The sequence below is a fragment of the Eriocheir sinensis genome, chromosome 2 (genome assembly GCF_024679095.1).
Source record: "Eriocheir sinensis breed Jianghai 21 chromosome 2, ASM2467909v1, whole genome shotgun sequence".
Lineage (NCBI taxonomy): Eukaryota > Metazoa > Arthropoda > Malacostraca > Decapoda > Varunidae > Eriocheir > Eriocheir sinensis.
Genome location: NC_066510.1, coordinates 22,919,096 through 22,942,878, shown reverse-complemented (window position 1 = coordinate 22,942,878; position 23,783 = coordinate 22,919,096). Strand labels below are relative to the sequence as shown.

The 23,783-nt window shown below is 48.3% G+C and overlaps 1 protein-coding gene across 8 annotated transcripts in view; it reads left to right on the top strand.

The window, feature by feature from the left end:
- Positions 1-23,506, top strand: part of LOC127001478 (zinc finger protein rotund-like) — a 261,691-nt gene extending 238,185 nt beyond the window's left edge. For all 8 annotated transcript variants that reach the window (XM_050866049.1, XM_050866058.1, XM_050866041.1 and 5 more), the window contains one exon: positions 16,698-23,506. In XM_050866049.1, the coding sequence (XP_050722006.1) occupies positions 16,698-17,702 (1,005 nt within the window). In that variant the 3' untranslated portion in view covers positions 17,703-23,506. The remainder of the gene's footprint in view (positions 1-16,697) is intronic.
- The last annotated feature ends 277 nt before the right edge of the window (positions 23,507-23,783 follow it).

Here is a 23,783-nt window from a genome sequence, read left to right as displayed (position 1 = left end):
TGAATGAGAAGCAGGTGTCGGACGTACTGTAACATCAGGCGTAAATTTGGTTAAGAAATACTGGATTACTCGTGACAGAAAGATTGCAGGAGAGAGAGAGAGAGAGAGAGAGAGAGAGAGAGAGAGAGAGAGAGACAGACAGACAGACAGACAGAGAGAGAGAGAGAGAGAGAGAGAGAGAGAGAGAGAGAGAGAGAGAGACCAATACAACTCAACGGGGGCCCAGAACAGTATTTATTTTCCCTGTTACGTCATACATAATTGAATTTTAATGTCGCGGGAGGTTGTTGCAGTGCTGAGAACGACGCCTTGCCGCCGCCACCACCACCCCCAACCACCACTTCTTATCAACACAAACACCACCACTTCACTACCATCACTATCCCCACCACCGCCTACACACCACATCACCAGTCCACCTCCACTATATACATCCACCTCCACCACTACCTCCACCACCTCCTCAACAACAAGCTCTAACCTCCAAATGCTCCACCGCCATCAACTTCACCACTATCACTCTGAACTCCACCCCACCCATCACCAACCAGCCAACCACCTCCTCCACCTTCACCTCTTCCGTCATCTTCTCCACCCTCGCTCTGCTCCCACACTCAAAATCATCTTTTTTGTCTTGTTTTTGCAAGGATATAATGGCGCTTGAGTCATGATCGCTGTAATTCTGCCTCACCTCAACGCACCACGCACACACAAACATGTACACACATAAACATGCACACCCCAAAGCCCGCACACAGCACCCAACACGCCCATGCACATTTTACCCATTCGGAGTCCAAAAAAAAAAAACCCCTGAAAATATTACCTTCCAAAATTTTTACTGGCGATCGGATTTCTCCACGGCCCCCTTTCCTTCATTTTTTGTCTCGGTCTTTCTCCGTGTGTCCTGGTTTACCTTTCTCTCCACCACTGTGACAAAGGGAAAATAAATAAATAAAAAATGGCAAAAAATGACCGAGTTACCCGCTTCATGTACCCAAGAAGGAGGCCGTGGAGACACTGGGGGTCACGTGGTAGAAAGTACAGACCTTTTCTTACCCCATTTTTTTAACCCGTTTTTTACCCGCACTTCGAATTGCTCCCTAGGCGATTGTTTAGGAGTGGAGTCATACAGTGTGGCGATGAATATACACCTTGTGTCGCTGCTGGTTTCGGTCACGCTGGCGGGGATGGCGGAATCGAGACTAGACATAAACGCCTCAAGATGAAATTGCTTTTGAGTCTAAACGAGAGCGAGCCTTTGTCGTGGTGCTTGGAGTGTTCGGTGTCGCCACTCCTGCGGTCGTAGTCACGTAGGTGTGAGGGGTATGTTTACAGCTTATGTGCCCAGCCTCAACCGCATCCCTGTTTTTTGTTCACTCTCCTTCCTCCGTCTCCCTCTGTATACAACCCTTTGGTTCTCACACACCAACCACCACCGCCACCACTACCACCGCCACCACTACTACCACTACCGTCGCCACCGCCGCCGCCTCAGTCACTGCCATTCTCCTCCTTCTCCCCCTCCACCTTCACAGCCATCACCGCCCTCACCTTCAACACTACTCCCTCTCTCACCACCATTCCGTAGACATGAATAGTGATGCTTCTGTCTCTTTCCAGTACGTTTAACACACATAACACACGCACACGCACACACACACACGCAAAAAAAATTAATCTCACAACCTTACGCCGAACATTCCATCACCATCACCTTTAATATATCTTCCATTCCTACCCGTCATCATCACTATAATTCTCACTTCCATCATATTCACTGTAATTACTAACCAATTCTGTCTATTACTGCAAGCATTAAGTCTGCCAGAATCTTCAGTAATGGACGGGGCATCATTACCATTCGCCATTATCAGTATTATCCCAAGCTGCATTGCCACGTTCGTCCACCTCATCTCCTCCACCAAAGAATCTTACATTTTCTGATCTCTCTCCAGCAAGCTGAATACATTAAATTAAACCAAAATACATGCAATAAATTCCACACTTCCCCTCTTATAATCTAACGGCACTTCCCTAGCTAGATTCTTTGCACGATTTTCTAATATTACTGTATTGAATTTATAGTAAACGCACTGGCTCACGTCACGCCAGCTCCCCTCCCCTCCCCTCTCTTCACCACTAGTGCTGCATGACGAGAACATGCGTGCTGCTCGCCGGAATAGCATTTAAAGCGTTATTGCGGTAGGACCTTTTAGCTTGTGTGGGATATATTTCTTACTTCACTCGGTAATGGATCTATAACGAGCTGTAGTGAGCCGGCGTTCGCACCATTTGTTCAGTTCCCGGACGTGATCCCGCTGTCACTCCTTATTTAATCTTCCCCGCACTTAGAAGTAGAGTGCTGAGGAGGGGAAGTAGCTACAGTGTCGTAAACGTTACTTCCACAGCTCCTCTCGCTTGTGGCAGACTGGGATATAAACGTGATTTTATGCAGTGGCTTATCGAGGCAAATTCCATATAATGTTGCCCACACGTTGTTTGTTCGGGGATTGCCTGCCACTCCCCCCGCGCGGCGCCGCTTCCTGCCTCGGCGCGGGAGGAGCGACCCCGCCTTTCCTGGGACGTTTCGCTCTTTCGACTCCTATTATTGACCGCAAAGGTTTTATTGTAGGGTAAAGGGGGTAGGCAGAGGGTTTCCGTCAAGCCTTTTTGGTCACGCCGATGAGCTTATTAAACCTTAGCGCTATAGGTGACCAGCGTGTCTGTGAGCCGGGGCGCCTCCACCCCGCCCAGAGGGTTTTGGTGGCATTAAACGTAGATTTTGATCCCGTAGCGTCCCTTACGGTCAAAACAAAGGGACACGGAGAGATTGCGGGGAAGATATGGAGAGAAGAGAGGCGGCGGCGGCGGCGGTAGTGGTGGTCGCCTGGTGATGGTGTTTTTGTTTTTGTTGCTTTAGGTGGTGGCAGTGGTGCTACTGGTGGAGGTGAAGGTGGTAGTTGTGGTGGTAAAAGGGAACAACTACAAAAGTTAGTGGTGTTTTCGCTTCATCGCACACCTACAACACACGGGGACACACACACACACACACACACACACACACACACACACACACACACACACACACACACACACACACACACACACACACACACACACACACATACACACACACAACTATACCATAAACACCCGGGATATTGGTTAGCATTCATTTTTACTACTCTTTCCAGACAATCCTTTTTTACGACTCCTTACCAACGCTCAGACGCCACCACCACCACCACCACCACAACCAAACACCCCTACATTCCCCTTCCCTTCCTCCCCCGGGCACCGTCCCACCCCTTGCCTCACCCTTCCCTCACCGGCCACCTTTACAGTAGCGTTTTATAGAGCACGCCGCGGCAAGCGATTCTAGACACCATGCCGTGGGGCGAGAGGGACCCCAGCCGCAGCCACTCGTATCTGGGTCGTAAGGATTGTGGTCGCAGGCTGAGTGACGAGCCGACTCTACTCTTTTTTTATTTTTTTTAAGGGAAGGAAGAGGGAGTCATACGCGTAAGTTTCCAAGCTTTGAGTTATTTGGGAAGTAGAGAGACACGAAGCCTTGCCTGCGGTTAAGAGCATTGCCAACGGACGCCTGGGAGAGTGAAAGCGTTCTTAATTTGACCTCAAAAAATATGGGTGGGAAGGGTTTTTTCTTGTCTTTTTTCATATGTAGGTGACATGGACCCCCTTGTCCTCGGCTGCGGCGGCCCGCCCTTAACTTCGATGGCTGGCTACACACTGTCAGGGTCAGGGAGGCAGAGGGGAGCGTCAAGACCATGCAAATGTTCCCTTGACATTTGTAGATAAGGGGGTGTTCATTTTTCTTGTTTTCTCAGCCAGAGCTCAGACTAAAATTTTTAAACTGGTTATTTCTGTCTTTGTTGAACAGAAATGACGTTCCTTTTTTAATATCTTTTGCTGTCACTAGTACTATAATTCTGCAAATAAAAAACTTGCGCCCACGTAGTCAAGCCTCCCTCTGGGATAAAACCACATTAAGATTTAAGCGACTACAGCTTTGCCCGATAAATTACTTCCCTCTCGTAACACCAGACATAAACTACCCGTGACAGCCCGAGTCAGTGCCCGTGGCTGTTAGTTATCCATAACAGCCACCTTGACGCAGACACATACCTACTCAGTCGTATTTTTACTCGTCCCCCACAAAGCCTCTGCAACTCTCAGTGTTGTATGAGTTTTCTGATTAACCACTTCGTCACCCTCATCCTGCGAGCCATATGCATGCATCTGTGTTCATTCTTCTCAGCGTGTTTCATATAGTAAATAATAATATGTCATCTACTGATGGGAATTATTTATATTTACTGTCATCTACTTACTTTTAATCCCTTGCGAGCAGGATCATAGAACACATAAGAGGGAGCAAGAAAGAAATGTTAAGAAAAATATATAAACTGGGTCGCTTAAGAATGAGAGAGCATGTAAGGAAGGATGCGGAGAATACCTCCAGAAGTCATTACGTACATACATAGTCTCAAAATTGCATTGGAAGGGTAAAAGGGTGGATGAGAGGGTATCATTATGAAACATAAAGGGAAATTGTTCGTGGCTAGAAAATACGTGAAGTGAATAAAATAGGATAATCAGAGGAAGCAGTAAAATCAGGAATCTATTGTTGACAGAGGAAGGGGAAGAATTAATGAGAAAGAATAGGAGGAAAGATGGGCACATTAGTGAGGCGGAGGGAGGGAGTGAAGGAGCAGACGTGGAATACCTGCCTTGCGTGACGGACCCCAATAACTTAAAGTCAACAAGGCGTCATCAAGGAGGAGGCGCTGTGTCCACCTTTGTTGATCTTTGTTATGCCGTACCCTGACACCTCAACACACTCGCAGTATCAGGTGGCCGCCTTGTCCCTACCCTAAGGTGCGTACGGTGCGGAAATTCCCAAGAAGCTTCACAATCACCCTCAGTGCACCTTTATCCTACCGAGTCCATTTTTAGCAGGATTTTACCTCGATCCACACCTGTGTGAGTCTGAGGAGCAGTCACCCCTTGAGCCAGGTCGCCCAGGTGACAGCAAGACGAGGCGATGGGACACGCACTCCACACACACACACACACACACACACACACACACACACACACACACACACACACACACACACACACACACACACACACACACACACACACACACACACACACACCATATTCCTTTCATTAATCATATCCCTGAACGAAAGCGATTATGGTACACTCTTGACACGTCTACAACCTACCCTCCCACACTCCCGCACAAGATACTTCGGTAAATGAATGAGTACCTCCTTGTAATGATGACAGGCGCCTCCCGAAACCGTCCCTCATCGTCCGGTTGTGGCCGCGAGGTGAGGTGAGGACAAGCGCCAGGGTAATGCTGCGGAGACGACAAATTATTAATATCCACAAACGCGGCACCGTGATTGCTGCTCAGCGGGACACAATTTATCGTCTCCTTCACGACCTCGCAACTCCACGCTGATATACGACCGCACGTTGACGGAGCCGCGAAAAAGCCAAGTCTTCCCCGTCAACCCTCGCACCTCCCTTCCTCAGATGTCTGTATTTTGCCCTCGTCGTCCCGTCAGAGTCCCGAAGGTTTAGTGTTTTTGCTCTACATACACCTGCCGGTTTTATTCCGACAGTTATGTGGCGAGGAATTTGAAATGCTCGCTTAAAAATATAGTTATGCAGAAAATGATGGTGGTGATGGTAATGGCCGTGATGGTAGTGGTGATGGTCTCTGGAAAAAAAAAGACAGACAGACAGACAGACTAAAAAGCGTACACACACACACACACACACACACACACACACACACACACACACACACACACACACACACGTGAGAGAGAGAGAGAGAGAGAGAGAGAGAGAGAGAGAGAGAGAAGACCGGATGTGGGCTGGAGGATGTCATTATCGTGAAACAACACACTGATCGTCATTAACACTGGAATCCTGGGAGCGGGCGTGGTAAGTGGCCGCCAGGGGGTAGGGGCGAGTGTTAATGCTTTCCAGGGGCGGAGAACACCCTTATTTACATTCCTGATTGGCCTCAATTACTTTTCCCCCGATACTGCGCGACTGTATATAAGGCAGACTCGACTTCCTTAATGCGAGATGAGAAGAGGAGGATTGCGAGGAAGAGGAAGAAGCGGGGAAGCGGGTTCATGCTAATCATTTATTTCAGTCACAATTAAGGTAATGAACTTGGTCTTCCTTTTTAGAGTAATAACCTCACAGCTACCTCGGGTTTTTTATGCGTCTCAAAAGGTATTCATATGTAAACCGTCAGCCCTCCACTCGTGTAAGGTTGGGCTTGGTTAGGTTCTTTTTACATTATACTTGACTTTCTTTCTCGTACACGTGATTAGTGTGGTGGTGGTGGTGGGAAGGGGGGGGGGTGGAACCTATGCGAAACACGTCGGATTTGGACACGTGTTTCTGCTGAGATTAAGTGGAAGCGGGGTGGCGGGGCGTCTGTGAGAATGACTGGAGTGTCAGGTAGGCGAGTAATCATCTCAGTCCGTGATTTGTATGCTCCGGAAGCGCTCACTCCGCTCTCCTGTCATCAGAGACACCATGTTGCCTTGCGCGGGGAAGTGGCTTGGAGGAGGCAGGAATGCGAGGCCGGTGCGTCAGTCGACATATACGATGAGCATGTAACAGGGCCAGCAAAGCCCCGTCGCTGCCTCAGGTCCATGGTGCCGGAGGAGGAGGAAGTGGAGGAGGAGGAGGAGGAGGATGGGGGCCGGGGCGGCTTTGAGGGTGAGCCGGCAGGACGGGGCGGAAAGCTGTCAGCTCCACGTGTCTTGGCGAAGGTGAAGAAATTAGCCATCCTGCTTGCCTGATTCTTACTTCACTGGTCTTCCCCCTCCTCTCTCTCTCTCTCTCTCTCTCTCTCTCTCACACACACACACATCGAGATGTAAAAAAAGTAGCTTTTTTATCTCTCTGATCACATACAAAGAAGAGGGAGCTTCCAGACAAGTGTGTGAAGAACTGTTCGTGTGTCTCTGGGTGAGCGGGGAGACAGGTAGGGGGCCAGCGTTCTGCAGCAGGGAAGCTGGCCTCCTAATTTTGTATTGGTCACGGAAGGGACAGATAACAGCACGTCAGGAGAGAGTGACGTCGATTACTGCCTTTTGCCTCTCCGCGACTGGCTGACACGTCTTCTCCTCCTCTCGCATGAACGGGGCGGCGGCTCAAGGGAAACATGGTGGAAATGTTCTCACCAAAAGTCAGGTTCCGTGTCTGAGAACATAGATGTGATGTGACTTTATGAACCACGTTGAGTTTTTTTTCCTTTTTCTCCTCAATCTACTTTGATTTTTGCGAGGAAAATTTATGTTTCTTTCTTCTTGCCCTGGAATTAACAAAACTCACGGCGTTGATGATGATGATGACACTTGCAATATGCGAAGTAATGGTGTATTTCTCACTACATTTACCGGCAAAGCCTTGTGCCATTATCCCGCGCCTCATAACACGTATTCCCGGCGAAATAGCAGTACCCGCCTTATTTACATCTCCTGATATAGTTGTACAGGTGACTCAAGGTTCCTGACGCCGCTAATAAAGGCTCGTAGCACCCCGGAAGCGACCACAGTAGCCGTGTACAGACCACAGACGCCGCAAGAACACGCCTCGCCTCCCCGATGGCTTGCTGGACCTCAGGAAACCATATGTTGGCTCTTTCAGTCCCCAGAGCGAATTGGCGTACTCCCTCTCACCTATCCAGCCTCTTTGTCCCACGCAGAACCACCTGTAGCAGACGGATAATAGCAGGATCACAGGCTAACCGATTGCCGGCTTAAAAAAATAAATGACCATCTGCGACACCTTTCTCTTCACTCCCCAGCTGACGACGACAACGCCCAATATGCCTATTCACACATCCTCAACCCTTTCGGCGCCTCTGTGCCCTGTGGTCGCCTAACACGTAGCGCCTTACTGGCTGGTCGGCTGGTCGTTTAAAGTATGGCCGGCCGCCGTGGTGCTCAGGATCGGGCAGATGTGGCTCGTGTGCTTAACCTTACTCGGTGTTGTGCCCCCGTAAGTGATATTAATGTGAGCTTCGCGGCGACGGGAGGCGTCCATATTAAAGAGTTTTGTTATAGCGCTCAGTTATTTATTCCATCCCGGCACGTATAAATCAGTGAGCTCAGACAACAATTACAACTGGCATCTATATCATTCCTGGTTTGCTCCCCTCCCTCTAGTCCTTATCCGGTCTCTCATGCACTTCTCTCTCCTAGTCTTCCTCTTCCTCATTTTCCTCCTCTTCCTCTTCCTCTTCCTCTCCTGCCTCTTTTCCTCCTTCCTTCTCTTCCTCCTCCGCCAACGCCGCCGTGGTCCAGGAAGGCAGGCATATGTGGCTCCTACAGTCGGACCTTCCCTGCTTGGGCGATGAGTTGCGAAAGCCAGCCAGCAGGCACTCACTAGGCCAGCCAGACCTTATGCGGATGCCCCTGGCGTGAGGGCGGGTCCCGAGGCCGCTTTATATATACTCACCACCAGTTTTTCTCGGCTTTCCTCTCGCTGCTTTCCTAAATAATCTTTCCCGTCAGGCAGATAAGAAGTAGGCAAAAAAATCTAAACACTTGTAACCTTGGTGGATTAACTGTCAGTACACGCAAAAAAAAAAGGAAAGATATTCGAAAGGATGAAATGTTAGTCATATAATATCACTTTAATATTATTTTTGGTGGCTTTTGCTGTTCATTTGATACTATTAAATAAATGAAGGGAAATCAGGAGAAATGTTCGTTATGATTAGAGGAAGAGGGAAGGAAAGGAGGGCTGAACGCCGTCCGAGAAAATGAAATATGCGCCTTCGTGTGAACAATAATAATTCAGGGCGACATTTATCGTCTAATCTTCGGCGGTGAAACATTTACAAGTCCGGCAGCTGCGCGGAGTGAAAGTCGTGCGGGCCCTTATCTCCCCACCATGAAAGAGAGAGAGAGAGAGAGAGAGAGAGAGAGAGAGAGAGAGAGAGAGAGAGAGAGAGAGAGAGAGAGAGAATCAACTAACAAATGTCTCGAATAAATTATGTAAGATCAGCATCCTTGATTGTAGGTTTCTTGTAGTATACGAGTGTCACGGGGACTGATTAAGGTGTCTATCTATCGCCCACGTTTAATTTGAAGGTTTATTTATATGCCGCATACACACACACACACACACACACACACACACACACACACACACACACACACACATCGGATAATGCTCTCCCGAAGGCCAAAGGAAGAGCCGAGACCGAACATATCCTCCTCAAATTGGGGTTTCTTGCGTGCTCCTGCTGCGGGCGGAGGAACACTGGGCCAAGATGTATGTGAGAAGGCGCCTTGACCCAGCAACCCTCGCGTCCCGCACTCCGCCCTCCCTCCATCCAACCCGCGAGGCGTCTAAAAAACAAAAAAAAAAAGGAGGAAAAAGAAAAAGTAAAAAGGTGAACCATGAGTCATGCGGGCGTGGTGGGCGTGTGGTGGGCGCCGAGGGTGAGGGGAACCCGGTAACTCGTGAGGGTGGGAAGGGAGGTGCTCGGGACGGGAGGATTGAGGGGAGGGTGGTGGAAGCAGGTGCTCTTGATTCTGAGGAGTGCAGGCCGTGGTGTGGATAGGGTGGGTGGTGCTGGGTGTGGCGAGAGTGGGTGGGGTATGGAGAGGTTGGGTTGTGCTAGTGGAGTGTGGCATAGAGAGGACGGGTGGGGCAGGTGTTAGTCCGTGGTGGAGGTGGATGGGAGGGTGTGGGGTGTGGTGGAGGTGGGTGGGGTGGATGGGGCGGCATGGAACTTGTCGTGCACTGTGGCATCCGATTTGCAACTTGTGCCGCGGGGCGAGCATGTCGGGGTTGCCAAGTGCGTCTTTTTTTTTCCATCCGTATGGCGGAGACAAAATGAAATTAAGATGGCTTTTGTAACACTTTCGGGACTCCTTGGGCGGTCTTAAGCTCATCCTTCGTGCCGTAGTCGCGAGTAGAAGGGTCCTGCGAGGCACGCGGGGACGTAGTGATGGCGGTGAGTGTCTATAATATTGAGGTCAACCCGAGGGATCCATTACGTACCTTCATACGCCTCTCCCACCGACGTTCAAACTGGATCTGCCGTGTCGACGGGTCTCGCAAGCAGCCGTCCCGCCCTTCCCTCAGGTTGTTGTAGCTGCTGCCTAACGCCTCCTGCCTGCGCCTCCCCCGCCCTTATAAACAAGCTAAAGGGGCAAGAAAGAAGTCATTAGTGCTTCTGGGAGTGTATGTGTGAGAGCAGGGAGGGTTGTAGCTGGCTCGGGTCTGGCTCAGTCCACCTGCCTCATTAATCACACCACTTCGAACCCTCTCCCCTTGCGGCGCCCCTGCCCTCCACAGTGGCTCGGCTTGGTGGTCTGACATTAGCATTCAGCGGGACGAGCTGTGTTGGCATCTATGGTGTGTGGCGGCGTGGCTGATGGCTTGTTTAAGGTTGAGTTAGCGAGGGCGTTGGTTCTCCCATTCCCGCCCTTACCCTCGCCTTACTCCTCCCTCCCTACCTTCCAGCTCATCCTTACCTCACCATTACCACCACCACCTCCATCAACACCATTACTACTGCCCCCGCCGCCACCACTATCAATACCACTATCCAGAATAACCTTCCCCCCCTTCCTCCCCCTTCTTCCCCTCCGCCGTACCTTCTTACCGCCCCAAGATAAATAATTAAATATTTCACTGTGCCGTTTCACTCTCTTTTCACTGATTCATTCCGCCGGCAAAAGAAACCATAGTCGTGTGTTTACTCTTGTATATACGTACGTGTGTTCCTATACTGTAAGAAAATATGTAACACAAATAAAACGCGCATTGCACTTCATTTGCTTAAGAGAAAAAAAAGGCAGAAAAAATACTCAGGGCAACAAAAGCGAATAAGGGTTTCATTCGCACTTCCTCTTATGGCGCGGATGGTGGTGTGGACCGCTGAAATTAACGGGCAGGCAGGTGGGAGAGAGAGAGAGAGAGAGAGAGAGAGAGAGAGAGAGAGAGAGAGGATGCTGGTGGTAAGGGGAAAATGTAAACTTGAGGCGAGATGCGTGAGGCCAAAATCTAGTAAATTAGTCACGACGTACAAGCATAATCCTCACTTCCGAGCGTTACAGGAAGGAGGAGAAGAGGCGTTTGCGTGTAAATGAGAAGGCGGAGGGGAAGGGGGAGGATTTTGTTCATGGAGGAGCGAATTCTGAAAGAGAAGAGGAAGGAAAAAAAGGGTATGAGGAAAAAAAACTGAATTAAGTAAGCATAAAAGTGAATATTGTAAGACCTTGTCACAGATATCATTTTTGTCTTTTGGTTTTCACAAGGGGAATTTATCGTAATTATCTGTCGATGTACACAGTTTATTTCACTGGTTTCATCAAAGCCGATTACAGGGGACAGCCTCAACTAACCGCTATATCACCAACACTAACACAACTTCTTTTAAAATTTGTGATAGTATGTACTCCTTCCTATCCCATTCCTTACCTTTTTAACTTCTTACCTCACATGTTTTCATCTTACCAACCTTTCATCTTTCCTCCGCATCCTCTCTACCTCAGCCTTCCTCCCCCAGCCAGCCCTCCGCCGCCACCAGGGGCAGCAAGAGTGCGTAGGTCATGTCTCGGTGAGTGGCGGGTGTGGGGCAATAAACATGTTTTATTGTACAGCGATGAGTACGTGTACGGGACCGGGTTATTACGTCGTGATTAACTCCCTCTCCGTCACTGTGATTGTACGTTAACAAGGGGACGGTGATTTACAAGGGAGTGACTGACGTATGTAAGGCCAAAAAATACACGAAATAGTAATAGATGTGGAATTAAATGGTTAGGTTAAAAAATGTATTGCAGGAGGATTGAAGTAGAACGAGAAAAATAGTTACAGCTTCAAAATAGATAGATTTGGTTACGTTCCTCACATATCCATTTCCCAGTGTTTTTGCTGTAACAAAATCGTAAAAACTAGGGCTGAAAACTATCATTATCACCACACTCATCACCACTAATCGACATCATCTTCAGCATCATCACCATCCTCGAAACTTCCCCCACCTTCACCACTATCACCATCACCACCACCATCACCACCACCACCATCACTGTTAAGGCGACGAACACCTCCACCTGTTCCAAGCTATTCCATTCACCGTAGGGGATTACCGTGACGACCCACCACCTCCCCCTCTTCCCCCTCCACCTCCCCCTCCCCCCTCCATCCATCCGTCACCCCCTCGCCCTGCCATTCACGTCCTTTATCCTTCCTTCCGCGACTCTTTTACGGTTGTTTGGAAAGTTAAAGCAAAGGGGACATAGTTATTCTCTCTCTCTCTCTCTCTCTCTCTCTCTCTCTCTCTCCCCCCCCCCCCCACACACACACACACACACCGGTTTTTCTTATTTAGCGTTTATACCTCAACCCTTTTTGTGAAGTAATACTGTAATATCTTCGTCTGCGTGCGTGTGTGTGTGTGTGTGTGTGTGTGTGTGTGTGTGTGTGTCCCTTCTCACGGCCGGACTGTCATGGCTGAGCTGTGTCTCGCTCCGGCAGGCAGGCAGTCACAATGAGCATCTCGCTGGCCCTCTACGGTTACCCATTGACGCGTCTCAGTACCTGCCCCTACCCCCCCTCGATCCCTCCCTTCCCTCCTCCACTTCCATCCCTCCCTTCCCTCCTTCCTCCGGCCTACAACCCTCCCGTCCCATGGCCCATCCCTTCCTTCCGTGTGTCCATCTCTTTTTTTATGTCCATCACCATTTCTTATATTTCCTCTCTTTCTTTTCGATTTTCTTTCTTCCCTTTACTCTGTTTCACATGTGCTGGCCCAGGCTTGAGAGTATATTTCTTTCCTCTGTGCGGTACGTATTTCTCTCTTTTTTTCTCTCTCTCTTTTTAGGTCTTTATTCTCCCCTTACTTCCTTTATCCTCTTCCTGTCCACTGCTCTCTTCTCTGATCACTCCCTCCACACCATTATGGCCATTGATCTTTCCTCTCTTTCTCCAGTTGCCCTTTTCACCCTCGCTGGCCGGCCTACCCTTCCCTCTTCCCTCGCCAGCCAGTGTGCTTTGCTTCGCTCTTTTCAGACCCGTATAGTCCAGTGTTGCCCTTCGCCTCGCCCTTCATTCCCAGGTCACTCGGCACGATCGCATGTGGACCCAACCCATTTTTTTTTCTCCATTTGTTTTGATGCCATCCTTTTTAGTCTCCTTCCTGCATCCCCTTACTCTCCTTTTTTTCCCTCCCTCCAGTGCCGCCTCTTTGCCTCTCCAACACTCCGACCCCAGCTTTACTCTCTCCTCGTCCCTCCCTTTTTCTCCTCCCTCTGACTCCCCTTCAGTCGTTTGGTCTGCGTCGCTACACCCTTTTCTTTCTCCCCACACCTCCCAGCTTTCCTTCTGTTGCTCCCTCTCTTCACCTCTACCTCCCTTCCACCCCTCAACTCCCCCCTCTCTTCCTGTCTCGCTCTCCCATTGCCTCTGACCAATTCCAGGGATGTATCCTTTTCCTGGGAACCCACATTTTTTAGCACTGTATTCTTTTAGATTTTTTTCTTTGGAATCCGCATGGGAACTTTTTTGAAGTGGGAGGCGACGGTGGACCGTGGGACTTGCTGGGTACCGTCATCCATCCTCTGGGTTTAGGCCATTCGGGGGTCAGAACATTTGGCACCCCCAGAAATTCTTGCTTCCGTACAAAAAAAAGGGTCTCTGTATTTTGCCGTGTTTGTTCCGAATGTCGTTCAGTCAAGATTTCTTCCTGGGTCTGTCTGTGTGTGTGTGTGTGTGTGTGTGTGTGTGTGTGTGTGTGTATGTGTGTGTGTGTGTGTATGTGTGTGTGTGTGTGTGTGTGTGTGTGTGTGTGTGTGTTTATGTATGTGTTTGTGTGTGTTTGTTTTGAATTCACACACACACACACACACACACACACACACACACACACACACACACACACACATTGTTGGCCTTCACTGAGGCGACAACAGGCCTCTAAGCAGCTTTTCAATCCAAATCAATCCGCCTTATTGCACAGACGCGCCCCCTCCACCCTCTTGGCTGCCACTCTACCCCGGTCCCCCCACCCCTCGGAACACCGCCTCACCCTTTCTATGAGCAACCCTTTCTTCATGTTGCCTTTTAAGAAGAGACAAAAAAAGTCACTTTACAAATAAAATGACCCTGTGGCCATTATTTTTTTTTTGTGCTTCTTTTTATTTGCCATGTAGCGTTTGTTGCGGGTTAAATGGCCGATGTGACCCAGAAAAAAATCTTGTTACCGTTGGGATTTTTTCACGTGTATTGTGGGAGTTATTATCAAGAAATTGTCGTAAATATGGAGTAGTGCACGTACTTCTGATACTTGGATAAAATTCTCTCTCTCTCTCTCTCTCTCTCTCTCTCTCTCTCTCTCTCTCTCTCTCTCTCTCTCTCTCTCTCTCTCTCTCTCTCTCTCCCCCCCCCCTCCGTGCTCTTTTCACTGCATCCTCATGATGAGACTCGCCTGAACTACCTTTGTACAATTCCTCTTTATGTGCCGCATTTAGCCATTGTTGCAGTCTTTTTTAGTCAATAATTTATGTGGGAAACTGTTGAGGTTGGATGGACAGGTACGTCAACAGACTGTCCGTAGCAGCTGTGGAGAGGGTTGCCTTACGTTTCATCCTCTTCCTCCTCCTCTTCCCTCCTCTGCTCGCTCACCCTTTCTTCCTTTTATCCCGTTATCTCTCCCCCTTCAAGCACTACCTCGGTAATCATAGTTGCTAACTGACGAAGATATTTGTAGCAACAGTACTCGAACTAATCCTCAAGGGAGCAAAAGTTGAAGGTACGACAGGAAAAACAAAGTGATGTAAAAAAAAATATCGAAGTGTCACACTCGGCAAAGAAAAAACGTGGACCACCGTCTGGCAGCGTCATCAGAGGGACGGCCTACGGTAGCTCTTTTTTCCACATGGGGCGTATCCTTCCCCCTCAGCCTGACGCGCCTCTTGACCCCTGGGTAAAGGGCGCGTAAGTGTCCTTCTCCCCGGGGCGTCAGCAGGTCGGCCTACGCTCCCTTTGGCCTTTATTTACACAGGGGGTTTTGATGTGGCGGGGGGAACAGCTGAACATTATGTGCTGACCACGTGGGTCTCGCTCACCCCATTTTTCATCTCGGATTTAAAGTTATCCTTCCTGTATCCGAGTCTCTGCCTTCCTTCGCGCCCGCCCCTCTTTTCACTCCTTTCCTCTCCCATCCCTTTCTGTCTATGTATGGAAGAAATTTTTCGGTTCGTCCACCTTGTGTGTCTCTTGTTTCACCTCCGGGCATGTCTCAGGTGACTCTGCGATTCCCGGGTGTGGAGGGATGTTAGAGTGCGGGGGGGATGTAATCACTGATCTCGCACACACACACACACACACACACACACACACACACACACACAGGTGCTAACTACTCGTTTGCACATAAGGAATTAGTATCTCAATAAAAGGGAGATGGAAAAAATTACGGGGATTGTTTAAAACATGATGCATTAGCTAAGATTTAGAGAGAGAGAGAGAGAGAGAGAGAGAGAGAGAGAGAGAGAGAGAGAGAGAGAGAGAGAGAGAGAGAGAGAGAGAGAGAGAGAGAGAGAGAGAGTCGGGCGGCCTACCGAAGACATAGGATCATGACAGGGGTGGAGCAAGGTAGACCTAGGGGCAGGGCGGAATAAAGGGGTGGACGCGGTGGGGAGGCGGGCGGCGGTGGGGCACGGGGTGGGCGGCGGTGGGGCGGGCCGGGGTGGGCGTCCTACCCTCCAGAAACCACGACGGATATGGATTTGTCGGCAGCCTCCTAACGGTTTTTTATTATCTAATGGGCGGGAATGGCGGCAGATATTGCATTTGAGTAGCGGCTTTTAAAGGGGGCTGATGGACGGAAGGACGGACGGGGAGGAGAAAGGATGGATGGTCATAGTGCGAGAAGAAAGCATGTGTACTTTTTTTTTTTTACTGTTAAGATGGTTTGCCTTGATGATCTGTAATGTAACGTAATGTGTGTGTGTGTGTGTGTGTGTGTGTGTGTGTGTGTGTGTGTATGAAGTAAAGAAACACTCACAACGTATCATCACACACCACCAACTACCGAGATTAATTTTCATCAACGGAACAGTAACATACGTGAAACTGGCGGCAAGGCGAACGACCATCAAACTTCATGGGTTGTTGGTTTACTTGTTCTGAAGCCCCAGTGAGTGAGCGAGCGTGAGACGTTCCTTGAGGGGTAATGGGACGCCTCTTTCCGTGCTCCGCTTACCCGCCCAGCACACGCGGCGGAGGGCTTGTGGTCGTTCAGCATATAAATGGTTTCATTGTTGGTAATTACGGTCATAACATTACGAAGCAGGCGTTTAACCTTTATGGAGCCGTTTTGTAGGTAAGCATTAGGGTATTTTTAATTTGTAAATAGGACCGCTAATGGTAAGCTTCTCAAGGACAAATTAGAAACTTCCTTTTTTAAAATATATTCAGTGTCTGAGGTAATGTTGGGGAGTCGGGCGATATGGTTATCTATGACTATCTTGAGAGAATCAGAAGAGCGTAAAAGTACACAGCAAACACACAAGACAAACAGCTCAGCAATAAGTTATATTTAGTTTTATTTATCTGTTTATGCAACCATCTCATGATATTCTTTTCTCCTCCCACAGATATTCGGTAGCAAAGCGGACTTACAGCTCCACACTCAAATCCACATGAGAGAGGCCAAGCCCTACAAGTGTTCTCAGTGTTCCAAAGCCTTCGCCAACTCTTCATACTTGTCACAGCACACACGCATCCACCTGGGAATCAAGCCCTATCGTTGTGAGATCTGCCAACGCAAGTTCACCCAACTCTCTCACCTGCAGCAGCACATCCGCACCCACACGGGCGACAAGCCTTACAAGTGCCGTCACCCGGGCTGCAACAAGGCATTCAGTCAGCTGTCCAACCTACAGAGCCATTCCCGATGCCACCAGACTGACAAGCCATACAAGTGTAACTCTTGTTACAAATGTTTTGCGGACGAGGCCTCTCTTTTGGAGCACATTCCCAAACACAAGGAGAGCAAACATCTCAAGACTCACATTTGCCAGTATTGCGGCAAAAGCTACACACAAGAAACCTACCTGCAGAAGCATATGCAGAAGCACGCTGAGCGGCCAGACAAGAGGCCTTCCCTCACAGCCCATGGAATTCGACAGGATAATCCTTATTGGCCCAAGCCAGAGTCCACCGCCCTCGAAGCCATGGACAGCCGCATGTCGGAGACTTGTCTTCAAAACTCTCTAGACCCTACCCGCCACCTGGTCTCTTCCCGCGAGCACATTGACCACCGCCCCGAGGAGCTCCGCCACACCCCCGCCCACATGCCAGCTTCCAACATGTCTTACGACGCTATTGCCACCAAAACGTCGTCAGCATTCACACCGATCCAGACGAGTATGTTGCCCATCAGTGGAGGCACCCAGCTGTCCATGGCGTCATCATCACAGCGCTACTTCCCCTACGAGCCCATCAGCTTCCCCAAGACGCACACACAGATGCCCTCCATGGACGTCAAACCAAATCAGTTCCCGAACCAGCTCATCTCTCTCCACCAGATCCGTAATTACGCCCACCAGCCCACTATGAGCTCCGACTTGCTCCTCAAGGACAAGGGTGTCACTCAATAGTGTGCAGCGTGGAGCGCGGGCCACAACCAGGCCCCGATGTCGACTGGGAGTGGGTCGCGCTTGGCGGCCCGCGACTCAGGCGCTTCCCTACGGTGCTGGGGCCGCAGCGTGTGGACCGAGCCAGTAGGAGGGGCTGAATACAGGGTATTGATGGCACGGGGCGGGGGCACGGGAGAGGGAGCCGCCTGGCAGCAGCAGAAGCGGCTGTGGCCACCACTCCCAGCAAGAGCCCAGTGACGAGTTGTGATACGTGCCTGGTGATAGCTGGACGAGGTCTGAAAGACAAGTCGCCTGACTCTAAGGAACGCTCGCTTAGCAGGAAAACGTTAGTGTAAATGTGCAATAACCACACTAAATCGCATGACGACACTCATGTCGCAGGAACTGCTTCTCACGTATGTCTGTAAAGACTGGCACAGTAAGGACTGGCCGGTACGGTTGTGGAGGTGTGAGTAACTGGAGAGGGAAGGGGACGAGTGGAGTTAAGGCGAGGTGGTGGTAGTGGAGCTCTGGACTCCCATTTGTAGCACCAACAGCACCTACAGCAACAAACAGCAGCCACGTGCTGTCCCGTACAAACCCACCAGAATACAGTTCACGTTCCTCTTCACTGTTACAGTGAGCAACTCTCCGATATCGTGATAGCTAAACAAGCAATACTGTTACTAGTTATGGTGCCTTCCACCATCCATCGAAACCCATAGAACTCCCCAAACTGAATTTTCTTTGACCGTAGCACAAAACTTAAGTTAGGTTACTTTCAAACTCTATACGGGATTTTCTACAACAGTGGTGTATTTTCTTATTTTTGTCACTTGATGCTATTTTCAGCCAAGCGTCCGGACTTGCTCAGTGGCGGTGGATGAACCCAGCCACCGACACCAAATTATTCACAAACCTGAGGACCCTCAGTCCCTTGTGATAACGTCTTTAACAGGTCTCACTGAACACGCCGGGACGCCAGTATAAAGTTTCATTTTTGTAAGTTCTACCTCTAAGAGTATAGACGGTTCCAGATTACATTTTTTTCACTTACAAAATTTCTGCCAGTTGGCCCCCTGTCCTCGGGTCTCTCGGCCCTGGCGTCTGGCAAGGTCTCCCCTCCCCCCTGAGTCCCTACTGCTTGGACAAGGACTCTTAACCCTAAACCTCGTTGCCCACGATGACTGCCCTGCGAACTCGCGGGCAGTGCTAACCTCCTCCATCCAGGAAGTATACGATTATTTCTACGTTTGTCTCGTGTGTGTATCAAGTAAAGTCTGAAGTCTCTAGTAGTTGCAGGTTCCCCATAATGAAACATATGGGTCTCAAGAAGAGCTTCTGGCAGACTCAAAAATATGTGTTTTTTAAAGACTCACTTTAGATATTGTTAGTCTATTGATTTATTTTTTCTCCGACCAAACCAGTGATCGAGACCGATTTGACGGCTCGGCATTCGGAAGACTGTAGATTTCCGGTGAATCCTGCCAGGGGTTCACGCCTCATGACCTTCAATTCTCAGACCTCACTTGAGTCGACTTTGTAAAGGCAATCAGGGGCCAAGCATCAAAACTCCACATGTTACAGTATACAGCACTTCCCGATAATCTACATTCTTCCGCCAACACTTACAGGTACTTAACACTTTGACTTCAGAATCTAAGGACACTACTTTTGTATGTCGCAAAAGTTCTGTATTATGCATGGGTAGAAGGTTATGAAAAAAAGTACTTAGTAGGGTACATAGCTAATAACGACTCGTTACTCTGTTTCCTTTTTGTACTTACGACTATAGGGAGTGAAATAATAGGATAATGTTGGTTCGTTTTTTTCTATATATTTGCATGGATAAATAGACTAGCAACATCTTCTGTCGTATATATTATAAAAAAAAGATAACGTGATGTTCATAGACAAAGAAGGTTTAAAAAAAAGTTGTCTGAGTGGATGTGTGAGTGCGTTGAAGGAGAGTTGGGAGACGATGATGTACTCTTGCCCACCGCCGCGTCGTGGTAGGCAACAGCATCCTTCGGGCCGCATTGTGGACACGCGCTGAGGCTGCGCCGCGCCAACACTGGTGTCCAAGTTTCTCTCTACATCAATCTGAAGGGATTCTAGCAGTGAAAATTTAGCAAAAATTCAAGTAAATAAGACCGACAAGCTTAAACATTGATCACCTCCGCCACAGCCTTCCGGATCTTCCATACGGCCCTTAGAATGTGAGTCATGAGTGATATTTTGTACAGTAGCCGCAGTGAAGTCCAACCTCCCCAGATGATATTATTGTAAGTGAAACTTTACATCAAAATGTGTTTGCTCAACATAGCTACTTGTTCGTTTGGCACGTTAAGAATGTTTGTGTTGTTGTTAATTCAAGTGTTGACTGTTATAAACGGCTCACAAGTCACACTCGAGGGGGGTTCTTGTACTCGGTCTGGCCAGCTTGGCACGCCGCTACCGTGGGGGACGGGAGCCTCACTGGCCCCGCCCCGCCCCGGGAAGGCGAGGCCATCCTGGTTTTTCCGGGCACCAGAGCTCCTCTTTCTGGGGAGCCTCTGTAAAGCTAAAAGTCCAGAGCCTCAGTTGGACTCTTTTGAATGTCCATCCTCAAACCGCGCAGGGTCGTTCTGTCTAGAAATCAGTCCTTCCCTCAGGATGAGCTACACCCTGAGGGAAATAGGGAGCTGTAAGAGCGAAAGCTGCCTCACCAACCCTCCGCGCCCTCAGTCACCCACCGCATCCCTGTTACCCACGTGGCTTAGACATGTTGCATGACACAAAAACTGGATAATACCAGTTGTGTTAGTCACCAAGTTACCTCATCCCTCCCTTTTCAATGCCACAAACCCTTGACAAAGCAAAAACTCTCTGTTCGGGTCACTTACCTTTACCGCAGGTTGAAGGACCAGTAAAGATTTACACAATGGACACTTAGCGGCTTCTACGACGAGATACTAATCTAAGGATAAAGAAAAAAAGTCTTATTTTCTTTTGTTTTGACTCATATAACTTTAAACAGCTTTGTGATAATGGCCCTTCTCGTTCCACCCCTTCCTCTGCAGCCCACTTCACTCCTCCATTCACTCCTTTTCCCTCTCATGTTCGATCTAAGGCTCTGGACTGGCAAGGCTCACCCGCTCGTCCTCGCAGTATGGGTGATCGCTGCGTGCATGGCTTAACTTGAAACCTTCAAGAGCTTTTTTTGTTGAGTCAAAACAATCGGTGTCAACCCTGTGAATTCAGCCTGTGTTGTCCCCTCTCCCTGCTGATGATATGTCTGTGTCTGCTCGTAGTCCCTGTGTACGTGTCCGACCCTATCCTTGGCTACCTCGTTTTTTTATTCTTTTTCATAGCTCCTTCGCTGCATACCTTGTCTTCCTCGCTCTCTTTAGTTTTGGCGGCTTGGCCATGGCCATTACCACCGGCCATCATTGCGGCAGCCCGGCCTGGGACATATTACACTTCCTCAGCCTTTCTCCCTCCCAGACGCGGTTCCCAGCATGACGTTTATGTATTCAGCTTTGAGTCCGTTCGTTCAAGATTAATCGTGACTAAAAATAATTCAGTACCACACATTTTATCAACGATGTTTTTAATAATTAAGAAATCATTTTCACTGATTTTCTTTGTTATCACTGTTAACTCAAAAATAATGGGGCGCCTCGAGAGGTGTGATAACGTTCTATGCGTGAAGGTAACCTGTGACGGCTGGCGCGGCGGCCAGGCAGGACACATACCGCCCTCCCCGCCGCCGGCCTGGCTGCCTCGGGGACCTTTTCGTTGCTCACAGTGTGTAACGCTGTCTAAATTGCCTAAGTTTAGCTCCAAGGCGTGATCTAACTTGCCGCCCGGTAACCTCTGGGTGGCCTCGACGCACCGCTAAAGGTGCAGGAGGTGCACATTGTGGAGAAGCTCCGCGGAATCAGCAGCCGCCGCTTGGACGCTTTCCGGTCACAGTTGTTAACAGCTCCGGTGAGAAAATGATGAGGGCATCTGATGCCATCCGGTGAAAGGAAATGAAAGCCTCATTTGCGCTAAGTAAACTAACAAATCTCTGAGAGTGTACGCCTCGTTGACCTGAGTGCTGAGAGTCGCTCCATGGAACCCCGCGAGTAGTGAGCGGCCTATCTTGTGCGTCCTTGCGCCGCCCAGAATCTGGATTTTTAGTTGAACTGAAAGAAAACATGATTGCTATGGTGCTGCGTCCCTGTTCTGGTTGGTTATCATTTGTTATCCAGATGTTGCATTTTAGTACCAAGTTTACCGTTGTTCCACACGTTTCCGTTGTCAACAGGTGAGGGCAAGAGCAGTCCTCATCTCTTTAGGCTGTTGAGAAAGATTACAAATGGTTTCGTTGCCCTACTGCGGTAGTGGAGTGTAGTACAAAGTAGGCTGAGTAAGATTAAGCTTAGATTTAACATGTTAATTGGTGGAAGGATCTTTCTCAATGAGCACAGACCCAGGATTACTTTCTTGACACAAAGAGTCGGGTGGTGCAGTGTCGACGCTCTCACCTCCAGTATCCATGACACTTGGCTAAGTCCGCACGTTCCCCTCCCCCGTCGCTGGGGACCATTTTTACAGGGTATTTTATTATATTATTGACTCTGTACCCACCCCACTACTACCTCCACCCTCGTGTATCTCGCTTGTGCGTGTAGCAGACACGCTCAGTGTTGCCTGGGATGCCACTTCCCATTTTCTGTAGTTATAGATAATTTTTATTCGTTATATTTGATTGCTCTCCTGCCTCCTGTGTGCCCCGCTTGGTCGATGCTTGTTTGCGGATGAACGGATGGAAGTTGTTTTTTAAAGCACATCTCCTTGTAGGTAATATTCGTAGTGACCATAGATTTTTTTTCTCTATATATCTCTCCCACTATCAAATTTGTGATAGCGCAAACTCGTTATATACATAGTGTTATGTTAAAGGGATGATACCATTGGTGGAGAAAACCTCGAGCACGGGGACGAGCTGGGCTACAAGTTATGCGCACTGAATGTATTGTAATATAGTTCTATTAACTCTGTGTTCCTGAAGGGTTAAGAATGGTGGAGCTGTTGTCGTGTTTCTGTACAATTATTATGTTTGTTCAGTCTTGTAAGCATTAACTGTTTATTGTGTTAACGAGTACTTTTTTTTTTAAGGCAAAGATTGAGATTCAAATACTGTACATGAAATTCTGCAAACATGCCATGTAATAAAGAAGCAAATTAGGGGCCTTTTAGAGCATAACAGTAATTGTAATTAATTTCCATAACACATTTCAGTGTAGCATTTTGAGTAGAAGTTATATATTATGTGATTTATTATTTTTTTTATTAGTACTCATATTGTCATTATTATTATTATTGTTAAAAGATTTTCATAGCTATTATTATTATTATTATTATTATTATTATTATTATTATTATTATTATTATTATTACTATTTTATTGTTATTTTTCTATTATTTTCATCATCATCACTTGATACTGTATATTGAGCCTGGTTATCGTGTTATTGCCACTGTATCATCATTATTACCAGTAGAGGGCACAGGTCTGGCAGTGATTGTACATTTTAGCACCATCTGCAGGTGTGCCATTAGAGATCTTGCTATTTTGTTTCTTTATTCTTGTTGGAATTTATTTCTTTTCCTTCCTGGTAGAATTGGGAACATGGTTTATTTTCATTACTTTTAAAATTATGATTATCATAGCGTTCATGTCATCCCATAGGCGTTTCTATATTTTCTTCTGTCTCGTTCTTATTATTTTACACATTTAAATTTCTTTTTTAATATTAATTTGTGTTTGTAGAATAATTAAAGTCACCCATGTATTTTTGGTTTGATTTTTTTCCCACTCTCTGCTGTCTTCTTTTTATTTTGTTTACTTTGGGTTAGTTTGATTATTCTCGTACGAGACAATTATGGTGCTGGTCTGTGAACTATGCATGGCTGGGTAGCTTAGCAAGTGACGGAGATCGCCGGACTAACGGAGAATATTTTGGTATACGCGGTACTGTGATAGGTATGGTTGTACTACACTGGTGACTAGGTATGTTGGACCCACAAAATTTGCACATGGCTACTACGAGAATATTAGCAAGACTCCGC